The sequence below is a fragment of the Acipenser ruthenus genome, chromosome 22, assembly GCF_902713425.1.
Source record: "Acipenser ruthenus chromosome 22, fAciRut3.2 maternal haplotype, whole genome shotgun sequence".
Classification (NCBI taxonomy): Eukaryota; Metazoa; Chordata; class Actinopteri; order Acipenseriformes; family Acipenseridae; genus Acipenser; species Acipenser ruthenus.
Window position 1 is genome coordinate 254,811 of NC_081210.1, and position 18,350 is coordinate 273,160.

At 43.8% G+C, this 18,350-nt stretch overlaps 1 protein-coding gene across 4 annotated transcripts; it reads left to right on the top strand.

Moving 5' to 3' along the window:
* The first annotated feature begins 1,816 nt into the window (after positions 1 to 1,816).
* Positions 1,817 to 18,025, top strand: zc3h7a (zinc finger CCCH-type containing 7A). Of its 4 annotated transcripts, none has more exons than XM_058995698.1 (23): positions 1,817 to 1,963; positions 4,669 to 4,774; positions 5,681 to 5,720; positions 6,279 to 6,476; positions 6,823 to 6,981; positions 7,071 to 7,151; positions 7,645 to 7,698; positions 7,894 to 7,933; positions 8,159 to 8,433; positions 8,947 to 9,184; positions 9,526 to 9,587; positions 10,126 to 10,312; positions 10,658 to 10,819; positions 11,541 to 11,746; positions 12,129 to 12,229; positions 13,145 to 13,326; positions 13,586 to 13,662; positions 13,900 to 14,036; positions 15,081 to 15,186; positions 15,295 to 15,403; positions 16,037 to 16,164; positions 16,540 to 16,703; positions 17,015 to 18,025. In XM_058995698.1, exons 1-23 carry the CDS (start codon positions 1,954 to 1,956, stop codon positions 17,202 to 17,204), a joined length of 3,012 nt encoding a protein of 1,003 aa, XP_058851681.1. In that variant the 5' UTR covers positions 1,817 to 1,953; the 3' UTR covers positions 17,205 to 18,025. The 4 variants fall into 4 exon arrangements, with proteins under 4 accessions (XP_058851681.1, XP_058851682.1, XP_058851684.1 ...); XM_058995699.1 differs by having other exon boundaries at positions 13,903 to 14,036; XM_058995700.1 differs by lacking the exon at positions 1,817 to 1,963 and adding an exon at positions 2,651 to 2,901.
* Positions 18,026 to 18,350: the final 325 nt, after the last annotated feature.

Here is an 18,350-nt window from a genome sequence, read left to right on the forward strand (position 1 = left end):
CTGTATTATTATTTATTTCTTAGCAGACACCCTTATCCAGGGCGACTTACAATTGTTACAAGATATCACATTATTTTTACATACAATTCCCCATTTATACAGTTGGGTTTTTACTGGAGCAATCTAGTTAAAGTACTTTGCTCAAGGGTACAGCAGCAGTGTCCCCCCACCTGGGATTGAACCCACGACCCTCCGGTCAAGAGTCCAGAGCCCTGACCACTACTCCACACTGCTGCCCCTGTAATCAGGGGGCGATCGCTGCACGTTTGTAGCGGAACACATGCAAATCAAAATGAACTGGCTTGTTTTTTACTTGACTCATCAGTCACAGAGCAATGCAAATCAGGTACAGAGATAACACACTTTGCAAAGTTCAGTGCCCAATACCGTTATAAAAAACAATTTTAATTTGCTTCATCACACATAAAAAAAACAATAACTACTGTCTCCAGGAAACGTTTAGTGCAATCATACGAGGAGGGAGGCTCTCCCTCAATCTGGCTTCAAGCATCCATCAATGTTTTAGTCATGTAATCATTACAGTGTATCACCGTGCAAGCTTCAAAGAGATTGAGAGTTTTAAAGTACCCTTCACTTTGGAACATTGATTTGCAAAAAATAAAATAATTGACAACAGGGCGCTGTGGCCATCGCAGCGTGTTTCCTACAGCTGCCAGCATCTACACACAGTGCTTTAAAAACTTTAAAAACCCCTCAGCCTGACTCATACATTTTACTGTGTGTGTCTTGCTAAAATAGTGGCTACTTATTTAAATTTACAGTAGCGCTTATATATATATATATATATATATATATATATATATATATATATATATATATATATATATATATATTGAAATCCGTGAAAGACTGCGCTGCTGTCGTTGCTGAAGGCCGGGACGCATCTCTCTACACACAGAGGAGAGATGTGCAGCAGCACCAGCCCCGAGGGATTGATCTTCAGGTAGATGACGTCGATCAGGGTGAAAATCCCCAGGAAGCTGGACTCGAAGACGTCGTACAGAGAGTTACTGTATGCGTGGCTGTCGATGGGACTCGCTGACACTACTTTAAGAGAACGTAAACAAACTGTACAGTCAATCCCATAGGTGAAAAACAACAGCCGTCATGCAATTGTTGCCTGCGCTATGAAATCAGTGGGTTTGTGTTCTGTGCAGTGCAATGCTAGTTTGGTAAATCCAGACAGAAGCACTTCAACGTGTCTAACAATTACCAGCTCTTACTGGGAGCTGCTGGTTTTTCAGCGTCGATTTTAACCATGATGATGAGATGTGACGACACATTCTATTACAAAGGAATGATGCGTATGTTTCACTTCAACCCCTTGACCCCTTAAGGTACACATATAATTGAGCGGCTGTTCAAACGGTTTCTTCTTAAAATACATTTGAGAGGGACTCAAGCATCACGTGAAGGAAACTGACCATTCGGATGACCAGATCAAACCTGTCAGTACATTTTGAACCCGGTTTCTTGCACCTCATTGCAAAAACCAGAAAGTTAGCATTATCTGCGGGACACATCTCTCTCTGTAGCTTAAAGGGCTAACGTGACAAGACCGAACGGGTTTCCCCGGTCGAACCGAAGAGGATGTTGCGATACGACGCAACTGGACCTCGTTGAGCCCGGTCAACACAGAAATACCCGCCAGGGAGGAAGGATTTGGACAAAGATGAATGGCTCCGGTGCTTATGCACGGGGTTTACTTAGTCACGTCACGCCAGTGTGGTTTCGGACAAATCGAAACAAATGTCAGTTTCGCATCAGGATTCAGAATACACTGTACTTCCGCGTTCCGCCGCTTATTATTTTACACTCTTGTCGATACCGCCCGCCACCTGTTGTTGTTTTTACTGGCATATTGAACTTAAGAAAGTTAAGAAAATAAAAAAATACCCTGGCATTTATTAAGTCTGAAGGCTTTACAACGCAATGGAAGCAGGTAAGAAGAACGCGTTTTTATTCAACTGCTTTACTATTACAATAGTACGGGTACCGTAACCATAAGAAGCAATCAAAAATGAAAATACTGTCAAATAAATAAATACATACACACATGAATAGAACAGGTACAACTGGGGACATGCTCAGTGGGACCATATAACTTTATCATGTACACGTTTTGGTTCTTAAGCTCTGTTTTCATTTGATTGATTACACTTGACTGTTCGCTTATTATATAATGACTAGTATGACCCAGCGTTTTTTTAAATGGCACGAGTGAATAAAGCCTTGTAAATTGAGTTAACACAGGATGCTGTCAATTTGTTAAATGTCCAGCAGGTGGCACCACAATCTATAGGTGTCCTTTTGTCCGGTATGTGCAGCAATTACTTAGCTGCGCAGTACGCCCTCTGATAGATTGTTGTAAACATCTTAAAGCTTTCTAGAGAGAATGCCAGCAGGCTGTGTATCTAAAACAAAACGGTAAATCGAGACTGGGCCACATTCTTATATTTAAATGATTATATACAGTGTATCACCATATACAACAATAAATACATAAATAAATAAAGGATTACACACTGTAAATTGATATTTTAATGGATACGAAATGTTGGCATCTGGTGAATTAAGCAAATAACCACGCCAATAAGTGGAGAGGTCTTATCAATCGATAAGTAAGCGCATGAGAACCGATTTCTTTCCCTTGCTGTGCTCGGTGTTAGTCGCTAGGGGGCAGTGCTCTGTTTTTTCGTCACTCAGGAAGTGGAACAGGACTGTTTCGTGGTGCTGCTTTAGGCTGGCCGGGAAGGATATTGCAAGTACAGAATTGTAGATAAAATTATCACCCAAGCAGGCAACGAGGAAAAGCAGGGACGTTGAACAAGCAAAGTCGTATTAAAATAAGCCATTTGGTTTTTGCCAAAACAGAGAAAGGTAAGTCGGTGCCGTTACAGTTCAACGTCAATACGTTACACGCAGTCTCCCTCTCTCTGCCACAACAACGTAATAACAAAGACGTTCTGGAATGGCGAACTTTTATTTATTTAGATGAGAGACGGAAAAAGAGACGTCCATTCTGAATGGGGAAATAAAACCAGTACTTTTTTTAAATACAGGTTTTTTGCTATCATCGAAAACACATATTTCGGAAACTATGAGTTTTCGTTAACCCGTTATTGTGTTTTCCTTCCATATGTCATGAAAGACCCTCCCCTCACCCCTGCTGCATAGATACCGGCGAATTAACCCCTCATGTCTCATGATCATTTCAATGTGTCTGGACGTTTAAAATATCACTGTGTGCTTGTTAAACGTTAAATCTGGAAATGCATACACCGGTATAAAAAATGCACGATGCGTATCATTTTCATGATAAACTATACTTTTTTCTTTTAAAAAAAAACAATGTTGATAATTATGTGTGATGAGTGTGTGTGTGTGTGGATGGTAGAGTGAGGGCCGCAGATCCCCGAGCTGTAGTTATTTTACTGTGACACATGCATGGGTTGCTCGGCCTAGCTGTGCTTTGTGAATATGACTAAGGCGCGTTTATAGAATTGTGATTTTATTTTTTTTACCACACGCCTTTCCGTTTTGTCTGTAGGTTTATTGGTGCTTCACATTACCAGGCATTTAATTAATTTGTACATAACTGACACAAATAACTCGTCTGATGATGATTAATAAGGTGTACCTTCGTCCCGTGTACAGTAACATCGAGAGTTCCTCTTAACATGCGCTTCTCGTTTTATAAAATTCAGTAACACCAAATACTTTTAGCTAGTAGTAATGTGTACAGTTCTGGAATTTTTGGGAAATTCCATCAACAATGCATTCAGTTATAGCATGTTGTTGTTCCTGTTTAAATGCAATTGAAACCAGCAGGTTAACTACAGCATGTTTTTCTGTTTTGATTTATGAGACACACTAGCTTACTCAAGTATTATAATGATCTAATCCAGTCTGTCTTTCAATCCAATCCAGTCTGAGTTCATAAAATTCACTGAAATAGTTTCTGTTTGTAATACAGCAGTGTGTGTGTGTGTGTTGATACAGCAATACTAAAAGAAACTTAGGTCAATCAACTTCTTTAGCTTCATAGTAAATTCCACTTGTTTAGTTTCAAAAGAGTTTTTGGCAGTATTGCTCAGGGAAGCGGGGGTTGCTGTAGTCGGCCAGCCTGCGTTCCCCTTGGTGCTCCTTCAGAAAGGCACTTCAAATTCCTCAGTGTGAGCTGCACGCCAGCCCTGAGCACCAGGCAGACTGTTTGCAAGGTGTCAGCTACCCTCCCAGCAACAGGAGCTGAATCACACTGTGTAACATCATTACACTGAACCAGGTCCCGGAGGTGAATCTGAGCCACAGCTCCGGTCCTGCAGGGCTTTTCTAGACCTGCTTTAACAGTGGTAATGAAATCTTTACCTGTTTGAGACCTGAGGGGATGGAGGGTTAATTGGTTCAATGAAACAATTAAGGGCATGGCTGGAAGCAACACACTCATCGCTGCCCAGCCCCGGGGTAATCCAGTGCTCGCTTAGCCAGGATTGTTACCAGCGATTTTAGATGCTCCAGTTTAGTGGAATAAATAATTCAATTGGAAAGGATGGCGGATCTTGCAGTCCCTTATTTTACATTGAAGGAGAGACTGTAAAGCTGTATCTGTTTGACCCCCTTCCATTGACGTGTTGCTTCTTGCTGCAGGTGTTGAGTCTGTCCAGGATCTGGACGTGCAGAGTAACATGTCCAATGTGTATAAAGACAGAAGCAGCCGCTGGCAGGACATCCAGAAGGGACTGCAGTTCATACAGTAAGTCTCCTGACGATGGCTTTGGGTGATAAGGCATTCAGCAGCACATCACTTCAGCAGGGATGGTAATAAGACTCCTACTGCATTGGAGTTTCCCCCATTCCAGGTTTTACTACAAGCTTGATTAGTCACAGAGTGTAAAGGGAACAAGCCCAGGTATGTCGTGTTAAACTTAGTAAAATCAGGAGTGGATCAAACTGCTAATGCAATGGGAGTCGTATTTGCATCCCTATATAAAACACACACAGCGTGATTTATTATTTACATTGTCATTGTTTTGTAAAGGCAACAAGCTCAGGTCTGTCACACAGAGTGCAAGAGAAAGTTCACTCAACTTGATCAGAGGTAACCAACGAACACTTAGAAACGCACTGTAAGTCATTCAGTCTGAAGACAGCCGAAACCCTGCTATTAAAGTACTTCATCTGTTTTTATAGTAGAGGCAGCTGTGGTTTAAAACGTTTCATTGTCATTGCGAGTGTGAGATCTGCACTCTGAAGAGCTAGAAGTGGAACTGCTGCTACAGGTTCCAATGGGGGCGGGACTTCTAATTGTAATTTAAAGTGCTGATTGGTTATTTTGAGTTGTATTGCTCAGGACCGGTTTAACTGGTAAGGGTGGGCAGGAAGTTATTTTGGCTTTTGATTCCAGCTTTAAGCCGATGCTTGCAGTCACTCTGTGACTCTCCAGGTGAAGCTGTAGCTCCAGACGGCTCTTTCTGGTAATCGGAGTGTGACTGCCCTGAAATGGTAGAATAGATCATTGGGGATTCCTTCGGGAGCTGCTCCGATCTGATGCAGTACTCACCCTTCTGATTGAACTCTCTACTGAAGGGTGTCCTCACAGTTAAGGTTGTGAAAGCACTTTGCATGTCTGCTATTTTTTTATATTCTTTTTTGATTGCAGGTCTACCTTGCCCTATCCAGGAACAGAACAAGAATACGAGGTGAAACGGTTTTGTTTCCTAAACTTTTCGCTTGTCAACATTGTGCCTTTGGATAGTGCAGACAGGATGGCTTGCTGTGCCTCGTGGGGGAATAGCATTTATAAATCCTGACTTTGCAAATCTTCTTTCTTCATGCACCGATAGATTCATCAATCAGTTCTCAAAGGAGCTGTTCAGCAAGTTTGCACATGAAGGTTTTGAGCCTAGCTGCTGTATACATTAGTTTTTAAAACACTATTCCACCTGCTTTTCCTATGTGTAGCATGTGGTACTACCTACAGTTTATCCATATTGGTATTTATGTTTGCATTGTAAAGAAGTAACTGTTGGGTTACTCTTGGGCTCATTGGAGTAATAATCACACACCTGTTCTCATGGACAGTGCCTTCGCACCATACAGTGTGTTTGTACAACAGCACAAAGCTTCTTACCTGCCAGAGAACGTGTGTGTGTTGTGTTGGATGTAAATTTAGACCATCCTTGTGAAACCCGGAGTGGATCGTACTGCTGTGCAGCGGGAGTCTTACTTCCATCCCTGCTATTGCTTTATGCTTTCAGGTGTTTATCCAGGACCTGGTGAGGAAGCTTTTCGGCGAAGGGAACGATGTTTACAGGGAAGGGGACTGGGCGAGATCCCTCGGCTTGTACACAGAGGCCTTAAACATCGCTGACTACGCCGAGTCGGAGGACATCAGCATAGCCAGTGAAAACATGGAGAAGCTGTACGCAAACAGGGCTGCCTGTCACTTAAACATGGCAAGTGTCTGCTTTCTGTGTAAATCAAAACTTCATTAAAGACGTCTCTTTATCTCCACAGCTAGTGTACAACACCCGGGATAGACTGGGCTAGATTCTCAAAGATCTTTTCTAAAAATCATCATTTGCACATAAAGCATCTAGTAATGTTAGGAAACCAGAAATAAGCAGCCGAGACCTTCCTGTTAGGCGCTTGTAAATGGTCTGTTCTTTCTTTACTTTAGACTTGCATTAAGAGTCTGGCCTGCAGTGGGATATAGGGGGTGAACCTGTCTTCAGATTTTGTGTTTCTCTTGCTTTACTTTCCTATATGCTGAATAACAATATTAATAATTATGTGTTACAGGGGGCTCATGACCAGGTACTGGAAGACTGTGAAAAATCTTTACAGCACAATGAAAATAACTACAGGGCTCTCTTCCGCAAGTCCAAGTCCCTGAAGGAGCTGGGCAGACACAAAGAAGCCTACGATGCTGTAGCAAAGTGCTCCTTAGCAGTGCCACACGTAAGATGTTTCTCCAGCTCTCTAATATATGTCCTGTTTTCAAAAGCCTCGAACTATACCGTTTTGTTTGCTTTGTTTCTGCCTTGCAGGATGAAAACGTTATAAAACTGACCCGAGAACTGGCCAAGAAACTGGGTTTAAAAATCCGCAAGGCATACGTTCGAGCTCAGGTGAGCGTGCTTCTCACAAGCGTAACTTCTTCAATATTCAGCCCCCTGTCAGACTCTCCATGTCACAGTCTTCTTTCATGTTAGAGCTGATGAAGTAATTCAAGTAAATCTTAGCTGATATGACAGTGAATTGCCATCGTAGTGAGAGAGCCAGTGCCTGCAGGAGCTGGCGTCTGGGATTTTGAGTCTCCTTCTCTGTAATCATCCACTGCTTTACCAATGACAAGCCTGCTTGTAATACATTCTGCCTTCATCGTTTGGAAATACAAGAATCACAAGAACGTTGTGCAATCAAATGCAAGTTTACCGTAATGTGTGCTTCTTCAGTAAGACTCGCTGGAATTATTTCATTAGCTCCACATCCTTTAAAACGCTTCTAAAACAACCCCAGTGGGTATTGTGAGCTGGTGAGGTGGGGACTGGGAGCAGTGGTGTGTGTGGAGTGACAGCTGGCAACAGTGTGGTCAAGTCACATTTCATTATCTTTTTACAGCCTGCTTTGAATCCATTAACTGGTTCATGTAATTCAGGAGCAGCAATTGATAAGGTAATTCTTTCTTCTCTGTCAGTTCCTGGTACCAAGTTCAGCCAGCAGATATTTCTTGTTCCGAGCAAGTTCTCATTTTTGCAGTTGTCTTGATTTGTTGCAGATGTCTGTTTATTTCGTACATGCTAGTTTCTGTTGGAAGCATCTGTTATCCTTTTTATAACTTTATACCTTTTTTTTCTTTTTCATTTGCAGTGTTCAAAGGGATTGGGCTCGGTTGAAGACATTGAAATGGGTAATTTATTTTGCTGTTTTAAAAACAAAACAAAACAAAAAAATGGTTTAAGATATACTGGCGGGGAAAAAAATAGTGTTGCCAAATTAAACATGGCGCATATTATCATGGACACAAATGTAAATGATAAAATGCAAAATAATTATTTACAAAGTACACTCCATTTTGCAATAGTCATTTGTTTTTGCTTGTTCAGTTTAAAGGTGTGCTTTGCTCCGTTTCCAGATTTATCCGACAGCACTCAGGAGTCCGGTGCGTTCCCAGTCTCTGCTGTGACTCCGTGCTCCTCGGAGGCTGAATCAGCACGGTGCGAGTCGGCCTCGCTCCCGGCCTCCATCCCAGTCTCCTCCGTCTCTCCCATCGAGTCCCACGCTGCGGAGGAGATCGGCCACCCGAACGGGGCCAGCGTCCCCTTCCCCGTGCCGGAGTCCCGGCTGGACTACGACGCCGATATCATCGGGGATGATCTGGATGACCTGCTGGACAGCGAGCCTCCAGTGGTGAGCTTTTAATTTCATTGCTGCAGCAGCGTTCTTTCTGTCTTGTAGTTATTGTAATTGTAACCACTGCTGTGAGGTGACAGGAGAAGGGACTTCAGAGCAGTGCAGTAGTGCTGCACATCCCAGTTATTGGATTATCCTGATCGAGCTCTCCACTGGCGAGGGTCATTGCTGTTCATCGGGCTGGCTTACCATTCCAAGTGAAGAAACAGCTGCTTGGGTTGGTGCGGCGTGCTTTTCTCCGCAGTCTTAAGAAAAAAACACCAGTCATCACACATCCAAGTTAAAGTGATGACTGCTCGAGGGTAATTGCTGTAATTTGAAGCAGTTGAGAGAGGGTATTTGGCTGTGTGAGGACTGTTCCCTCTTTGAGGGGAGCTTGGAGATGGTTTTGCAGATTCAGAATGTTTTTTTAATTAAGAATCGTATTGTCCAGTTTGTCTGGAGACCTGCACAGTAAGCGCTGCGTTCTGCAATCATGTACCTTTGGTATTCGTTGTGCTTCCATTGCAGTCCATCCCTATGATGAAAGACCCCATCCCTTTACCGACCAGTGTTTCCCAAAGCATGGCCCTGCCCAGCAGTATGCTCCTGCCCCCCAGGACCGTCTCAAACCCGTTCGTGCCCTCTGTCACTTTGCCCTCTTTGTACTCCCTGCAACTGCCAGTGAACTCTGGGCTGTCCAGTCTGGATGGCTTCGGGTCCCGCTTGGATTCTCTCGATGCCTTGTCTATCTCTGAAACCCGGACAGGTAAGGGATCTGAGTGCTGTCTTCTCATTGTAGTGCTTCACACGACTTCTCATGCACACATTTAATCTATTGAATGTTCATTTTGTTTTGTGTTTCACTCTAAATATGAAGATGTTGAACTTCTTACGAGAAAGTTTATGCAGTTCTGTAGTGGCAAGAAGTTTTGAAGGGTGGGGTGGAAAGCATCTATCCTGTAGATTCTACTATATATTTAACTGTCTAATAATGTTGGAGAGCATCACAATGATTTAATAACGTGTGTGTCTGTGTGCATGTTTCAATTGCTTTTAATAATAATAATAATAATAATAATAATAATAATAATGCTTATTTTAATGCAGATCTATCCTCCTCTGTTCTGGGGGCAGGCTCTCAAGCACACAGCGGTGGTCTGTTTGTATCTGTAAGTTTATTACTTCAGTAATGATAAAATGTTAGAGCTTAAAAATGCTGGTTTCACAGCCAGTGTGAAACCAGCCGACAGCACCTTGGTAGAGGTATGAAATACTTGATGCCCTCTTCATGTTTTACAGATTCACTTTTCATATCTTCTTTCATATGACAAACCAATGTTGTCTCTTCTACATGTTGCGCTGTACAGTATGTTGCATGTCAGCAGTCTCACTCTCTGTATTATTAGATATGTGGTGAGCGCTGCAAGGTCTTATGACAGGGTTGCTGTTCTCTTTTTTGTAGCTACAGTAGAACGGATGGAAATAAGACTCCTGTTGCATAGCAGTTTTCCCATTCCAGGTTTTACTATGAGCTTGATTGGCCCCAGTGTATCAGGCTGAGAAGCTCAGGTATGTCTTATTAAACTTAGTAAAACCAGGAATGGATCAAACTGCTAATGCAATGGGAGTCTTATTTCCATCCCTGTAAAACACATGCAGAGTGATTAATTATTTACATTGCTGTTGTTGTTGTTGTTGTTTGAGCAGAGCAGCACAGACTCTCTTCCGGGCTCTCACAGTAACAGGGCTGTTACTATGGGACAGAACGGTGCCTTTTCTAATGGAGTGCCTGCGGGGCTGCTGAGTCTGCACACCACCTCCCTGCTGAACTCAAACCCTTTGGCAGACACTCATGAATTCATGCAGGCTTGCAATCTGTGCTATGTAAAAACAGGTAGGATATTGAACAAGCAAGAGAAATCCTTTTACAAATGAGTAACTTCGTGGCATCCACGTCCTAAGGCAAAAAAAAAAAAAAAAAAAGGTTTAGAATAAGTGCAAAATCTTTTGAGTGTGATTGTGGAGACCTGCAGCAGGAGAGGCTGTAAGCGGAGCAGCGTGCGCAGTGCTGAGGAACGAAGTAGAAGTGGGGTAAGATGTGAAGGTGTGGCAGTCGGGTTTGTAAGCAGATGCAGACGCTCTGCATTCTTCCCAGTTCAGTCCTTTTAGACAGGCGTTTGCATTGCTTTCACGTTTCCTTTCCTGTGCAGCACTCCTAAAGTGGCTGTCTTTGCTGCAGGTTCCAAACTGCTGAATTATGTTTTCCATGCTGAGCTGGAGCATCAGTGTAAGAAGGACGTCCTGCTTGGAAGAATAAAACACTCGGAGGATTTGACGTGGAAGCGAGTGAGACCCAGGCCGATAAAGTCCCAGTACGTGGGGCCTTACTACATCTGCAAAGGTGAGCCGCTGCTCTAGCTGCCAAGCATGACTTCATTAAAGAACAGTCCTTCAAAGCCACATTTATTTTTGCATTGCTGTTTTTTCTTTTACGTGTAAACGTGAAACATTAAAACAAATTCTGGTGAGCTCTTTTTTGGTTTTTATTAATTTCATTTTTCGGTGCTTATTTTTGGCTATTTTAGTTATATGTAAATCTTTATATATATATATGAAATTATTGTTTTCGGATGCTTTCAGTTTTTTCTGTGCCTATTGAACTGAAATATAGCTTGAAATCTTGCGAGTTTTGTGTAATCTCGTTTTAAATCTCGCCAGCGAGTTACAATCCTCCAGTGTAAGAGTTTGCTGCCACTCAGTAGTAGTAGTAGTAGTAGTAGTAGTAGTAGATTCAGAACAAATCCATGCGAGATACAAGTCAGGAAGGAGGGGCACGGCCCAAAAGGGAGGAGGAAAAGGGTCAAGTCAACGTGAACTGAGGAACCATTTCCAGTGTTTATTGGATATGCTCTCTGGGGGGTTTTATCTATTAAAACCGAAAATCAGAAGACTAATTATAAAATAACACAAGTGGTACAGTTGGATTGACGCTGTGCTGTGGATCCTGTTGGAATGATGCTGTGCTGTGGGTCCTGTTGAAATGACACTGCACCGTGCTGTGCTGTGGATCCCGTCTAGGTTCTGTTCTGGACCCAGGGCTGAAGCTGTGCTTTTTTTTGTAGATGTTGCTGCAGGAGGCGAGTGCCGGTACCCGGGTAACTGCACCTTTGCGTACTGCCAGGAGGAGATCGACGTGTGGACCCTGGAGCGCAACCGAGCGTTCAGCCGGGAGCTGCTGTTTGACCCCTTCGGAGGAAAAGGAAAAATCAACTTAACTGTAGCCAAGGTCTTACAGGAGCACCACGGCATATTCATGTTCCTGTGCGAGGTGAGTGCCGGCCAGCGCTTTGTGAAAGTTTCACGTTAATTATTGCTTCAGCTGAAAACCGCTGTTTCTTTCTAGAGTGGATCTGGTTTTTTTAAACACATATGTACTAATTGGTAACTCTTAAAGGGCTACTGACCAGAACTTCAAAAACATTTCTTTCCTTTTCTTGATTTTTTCTGTCTAGTTTTCTAGACTTGATTTCTGACACCTTTTATGCACCCAAAAAAGTGTTTGTGTATTTCTACAGTAAGCGGTAAAGTGGTCCCTGTTATCCATAATAAAATGCCAAACGAATGAATGAACTTTTTCTTGGCTTTACTTTGCACCGAATCTGTGATCTTAAACTGTGTTTTAATGCGTTTCTCAATCTCAATGATTGCAGGTGTGCTTCGATCACAAACCTAGAATAATCAGCAAGAGAAACCAGGACAGCCCTTACTACTGTTCACACCCTGTCACCAAGCATGACTTCGAAGAGAACAAGTAAGCCCTTGACATGGTGCATGCTTCCTTGATCCAAGTCCGACAAGCAGGGGTGGAAGCTTGTTGACAGCTTCACGGGAAGTTGATGGAAATACGACTCCCGCTGCATAGCAGTTTGATCCAGTCCTAGTTTTGTAATGAGTCTAAGGCTACGCACACACACAGGCTAAATGGTTGTGAGTTCACCTTTTGCTCTTAATACGGTTTGTATACACACACAGTCCGGTTACAAAGGGCAGCGACAACCACACTAGTTAATCCTTTTCAGAGCAAGTATCGAGTGCGGTTATTAATTCAGTTGGGTTAGTTAATGCGCACTAACTGTGTGTGTGTGTGTGTGTTACACCCGCACTGACACAACCGCAGTGCTCCCTGGATTTCTGTTTATCAGACATTTCCATGTGGTAAACGTGGCTAAAAAATATATAGGTGCCTGATGAGCCAAGTTGATTTTGTAATATTGATGAATAGTAAATTTATAACAATGGTAAATAGTGCAAACATATAATGCACTTTTTTTATTTAATCAAAGTACAGTTGTATAATATTTTGTTGTAAGAACCACTCAAGTCGTTCCCACCAGCCTTCTGGTCAGAAGCTCGCCCAAATGTTTTGATGTACCGTCATGGTACTGCAGATGGTCGTCACTGTACTTAGCAGTGCAGAAAAAGCAAAACAGCGTCTCTGCTGGTTTTGCAGAAAAGAGCATGGCTGTGCTTGACGAGCTCTCCATCGATTTACTTACTGTACTTTCTTCCAAAAGCATAAACGAAAACACAGCCTCCGTGTTCTCACACAAAACCTCACGATCGGCATGTTCAGTGGTTTGTTTAAACGGAGTCACTCGCTTCAGTAATGAAAGGTGGATGCAGTGTTTTTGTTCCTTGGCGTGACGCAGTGCTTTTGCTCTGGCAGGTGCCTGGTGCACATTCTAAGGGAGACCACGGTGAAGTACTCCAAGATCCGGCCCCGCCACGTGCTGGGGCAGTTCGACCTGTGCCGACACGAGGTGCGCTACGGCTGCGTGCGCGAGGACGAGTGCTACTACGCACACAGCCTGATCGAGCTCAAAGTGTGGATGATACAGGCGGAAACAGGTAGGATTGCAGTGTCGGGAAAGCAGACCGTACCCAAGTGCCAGCTCTGACCTTCAACAAGGAACTGTAACGCATCGCAAGCTCCCCAGAGGTGCTCCTACTGCTTTCAGAGCTGGCTCTGGCTGCAGAGCTGCAGTTTCTGATGGCTTCACAGAACAGTGTCCTCCGATTACACCAGCAGACTGTCTTAATGAAAAATAAAGAAATAAATGTGTCTGTGATGTTTTAATTAATGCACACTTTGCTTTTGTGTGTTTAGGAATCACACCAGAAGCTATTACTCTGGAGTCTAAGAAGTATTGGTCAAGCATGGAAGTGAATTTCCAGGGAGCCCAGGTGACCCTGAGTTTTGTTTAATTCATTTGTTTAACCCTCCACCTCATTTTCAGGAAGTACGAAGTGAACAGCTTAACCCTTTTATACATTATTCAGTATGAATGCTCGGGTAAAATAGATGTTACTTCAGACAACTTCTTGCCTGAGTGTGTTTGGGATTAGCCGGTATTAAATAAAACACTTCACAAGTGACCCGAGTCAAACTTTTTATTTTTTTTGTAATACAATCTTCTAAAGCAGACCCACGGGATGCCTGCGAGATTCGGCCCCCCTAATGTGAAGATACAGTTTGTTTGCGGACAGTGCTGGAGAAACGGACAAGTCAGCGAACCAGACAAGAACAAGAAGTACTGCACTGCTAAAGCCAGGCACCCGTGAGTAATGCCCTCTCTGCTTTTCAATGCCAGCGCTCTGGGGAGTAATGCCCTCGCTGCTTTTCAATGCCAGCGCTCTGGGGAGTAATGCCCTCGCTGCTTTTCAGTGCCAGGGCTCTGGGGAGTAATGCCCTCGCTGCTTTTCAATGCCAGCGCTCTGGGGAGTAATGCCCTCCCTGCTTTTCAATGCCTGCGCTCTGGGGAGTAATGCCCTCGCTGCTTTTCAGTGCCAGGGCTCTGGGGAGTAATGCCCTCGCTGCTTTTCAATGCCAGCGCTCTGGGGAGTAATGCCCTCGCTGCTTTTCAGTGCCAGGGCTCTGGGGAGTAATGCCCTCGCTGCTTTTCAATGCCAGCGCTCTGGGGAGTAATGCCCTCCCTGCTTTTCAATGCCTGCGCTCTGGGGAGTAATGCCCTTGCTGCTTTTCAGTGCCAGCGCTCTGGGGAGTAATGCCCTCGCTGCTTTTCAATGCCAGCGCTCTGGGGAGTAATGCCCTCGCTGCTTTTCATTGCCAGCGCTCTGGGGAGTAATGCCCTCGCTGCTTTTCAATGCCAGCGCTCTGGGGAGTAATGCCCTCGCTGCTTTTCAATGCCAGCGCTCTGGGGAGTAATGCCCTCGCTGCTTTTCAATGCCAGCGCTCTGGGGAGTAATGCCCTCGCTGCTTTTCAATGCCAGGGCTCTGGGGAGTAATGCCCTCGCTGCTTTTCAATGCCAGCGCTCTGGGGAGTTATGCCCTCGCTGCTTTTCAATGCCAGCGCTCCTGCTCCACTACCGGGTAGCTCAATTCAAGTCTAAATCTGAGGGAACACGAAGCCAATATGGGGCTTGGAACTTGGTTTTAGGAGACTTGGTTTCAGGACACTGCACGGCACTCCAAGGCAGACTTGGGTTTGATACAGCAGAGTTGCCTCAAACTAGGTCTCCTGGAACCAGGTTTCAAGCCTCTGAAAAAGGGTGCGTCGTGTTCCCTCAGTTTAAAGATTTTGATTTTTAGACTTCGCGTGGTAGAATGTACCTGGTGAGTTTCGGTCTTCTTGCTTCTCTAGATGGTCTAAAGAGAGGCGCGTTGTGCTGGTCATGTCCAGTGAGCGCAAGAAGTGGACCACCATCCGCCCGCTCCCAACCAAGAAACCTATTCCTGCACAGTTTGACGTAGGTTCAGTCCTTCCAAGTCTGTATATGCTCATTGTCTGCTGTGGTAGCCTTTTCAGACATATCTGAAAGTTTATTTATTTTTTTTTATTTTTTTTATGCCAACAGCTGTGTATCCATATAGCTTCTGGCAAGAAGTGCCAGTACATTGGGAACTGCTCGTTCGCTCACAGCCCGGAGGAACGAGACATGTGGACTTACATGAAGGACAATAGCAGTGAGTATCCAGGTCAGACATGTGGACTTACATGAAGGACAATAGCAGTGAGTATCCAGGTCAGACATGTGGACTCACATGAAGGACACTAGCAGGGAGCATCCAGGTCAGACATGTGGACTCACATGAAGGACAATAGCAGTGAGTATCCAGGTCAGACATGTGGACTCACATGAAGGACACTAGCAGGGAGTATCCAGGTCAGACATGTGGACTCACATGAAGGACACTAGCAGGGAGTATCCAGGTCAGACATGTGGACTCGCATGAAGGACACTAGCATTGAGTATCTAGGTCAGGGGGGGTTTATAAGATACAGAGACTAGTTCACATTGTCATCAGAATGTTTTACCAGAGAAATCTGTTCACTAAAGCGTACGGTTCCGCAGGATCTGCCATGGAAATTGCTACTTGCAGCTGCGAAAGTTTTATGAAACCCAATTGTTTATTTGCAAGGTGCTTGCGATTGCAAATTGTCGCAAATCACTTCTGTGAAATGGGCCCCAGAGTAGTATTCAGATGACCGAATATTGACCGGAATATCTTAAATTAAGTTACAATTCCTTTAGACTTTGACAGAAGAAGACTGACGTATTTATTTATTGATATCATTCTGATGTTTTTTTTGTCAAGTCCAAGACATGGAGCAGCTGTATGAACTGTGGCTGAAGAGTCAGAGTGCGAAGCCAGAGCAGGGAGAGGAGGCAGTCAGACAGAACGGGAATCCGATTCACATGCCCACAGACTACGCTGAAGAAATGGTAAGGGAACATTCACTGTGCATTTATTTGCATTGCTTTTAATTTATTTATTTTTGTATGAAATCATTCTAGTTTCAAAGCAGTGAGCAGGGTGTTAATTGTACTGTAATCCACACCTAAAGTACTGCTAGACCAGCACGCAGGAATAGAAATAAGGCTCCCGTTGCATAGCAGATTGATCCAACCCTGGTTTTGCAATGAGCTTAATAAGACACACCTTTACACAGTGTCGAATCAAGCTTGTATTCAAACCTGGAATGGGTGAAACTGCTGTGCAATAGGAGCCTTACTTCCATCCCGGAGGGCTGCAGTGAAATCAGCAGCTGGCATGCCAATGTACTGCTTTACAGATCCAGTGTCTCTGTATTTGTGTAGGCTGGCTATCACTGCTGGCTGTGTGGGAAGAACTGTAACAGTGAGAAGCAGTGGCAGCAGCACATCACTTCAGAGAAACACAAGGACAAGCTGTTCAACAGCGAGGACGACCAGAACTGCTGGCAGTATCGCTTCCCTACCGGCTGCTTCAGAGTGTGCGAGAGGTAGGCTTGTGCCATTGCATAGGTATTTTACTGTGAGTTTAATAAGACTGAGCATGTTACCAGTACACACTGGGGCTAATCAAGCTGGTATTACAACCTGAAATGGGTGAAACTGCTCTGCAATAGGAGTCTGATTATATATATATATATATATATATATATATATATATATATATGTATATATATATATATATATATATATATATGTATGTATAATGTATATAAAAGATATATTTTAAATGTTCATGCATTCAGTGTTTTAACGTAACGATGTCCTTTTGAAATATTGACTCAATGTATTGCCGTTGCAGGTATCTTAAAGGCTCTTGCACAGAGGAAGACGGCTGCAAGCTGGCTCACGGCAAAGCAGAGCTGAAGGAGTGGGAGGATAGGAGAGAGTTCCTATTAATGAAGCTGGCCAAAGCAAGGAATGACCACCTGATCGCTCCAAATGATAACGACTTTGGAAAATACAGTTTTTTGCTTAAAGACATTCATTAAGTCCTTAATTAGCAAGTCAATTAATGAACGCAGTTGAAAATGGAGGGTGTTGTGGGAGCTGAATGAAGTGTGAAACGAGTATTTGCCATTGCTGAAGTAAGAGCAGAAAGGAGGAGGGCTGACAGTCAGTCAGACAGTCCCTTTGTGGGTCTCCAAGGGCAACAGCAGAGGTTATGCAAGCTGCCTCTGCTGTAGCAAAGTTAGAATCATACTTTACCATAGCTGTCACCGGCATGGCTTTGTTTTAATCATGACTCTTTTTCATCACTGTTTAAAACTGATCAAACGCATCGCTGCCTTTTCATAGGACAGTAATAGACTGTGGCGAGTTGTTACGGAAACGATAGGGGAGGCTGATCAGGGTATCTAAATGCAGCCACTGCTTGGACCTAACCGTTTTGAATACAGAAATAAAAGAAAATACACTAAATAGGCTAAGGGATGATTTTATTGATGTCGGTGTCCTCCGAGTGCCCTTTAGATGAACTGGAAAAAGATCCGAGAGTTTGGGTTTTTTAAAACGGTGCATCTGAGCTGCTGAAAGAAACAGAAGTGGAGTGGAACAAGAAGACTTCATGCAACTCTGTCTTTATTTCCAAAGTGTTTTTGTTTTGTTTTGTTTTTAATAGAGAGTTCAACAGGTTTATGTTGCTACTCTTCTTGCTTTTTGGCAGATTTGGGGATAAAGGGGTGTTGTAGGAACTGCATAAAAAAATCTTGTATAAGTGTTCGAATTCGCTTGCTGTTCCAACGTTCTCAACTGTTTCTGATTGAACTGTATCGACCAGCAATGCCAATATTAAAAGATTCATTTACCTTTGTCTCGTTTGTTACTAGTGAAATAGTGTGGGGCTCCTGGTTCCTTTGTTCCTGAATGCGTGCTGCATAGTGTGGGGTTTCTGAATGCGTGCTGCACAGTGTGGGGTTTCTGAATGCGTGCTGCACAGTGTGGGGCTCCTGGTTCGTTTGTTTCTCAATGCGTGCTGCACAGTGTGGGGTTCCTGAATGCGTGCTGCACAGTGTGGGGTTCCTGAATGCGTGCTGCACAGTGTGGGGCTCCTGAATGCGTGCTGCATAGTGTGGGGTTTCTGAATGCGTGCTGCACAGTGTGGGGTTTCTGAATGCGTGCTGCACAGTGTGGGGTTT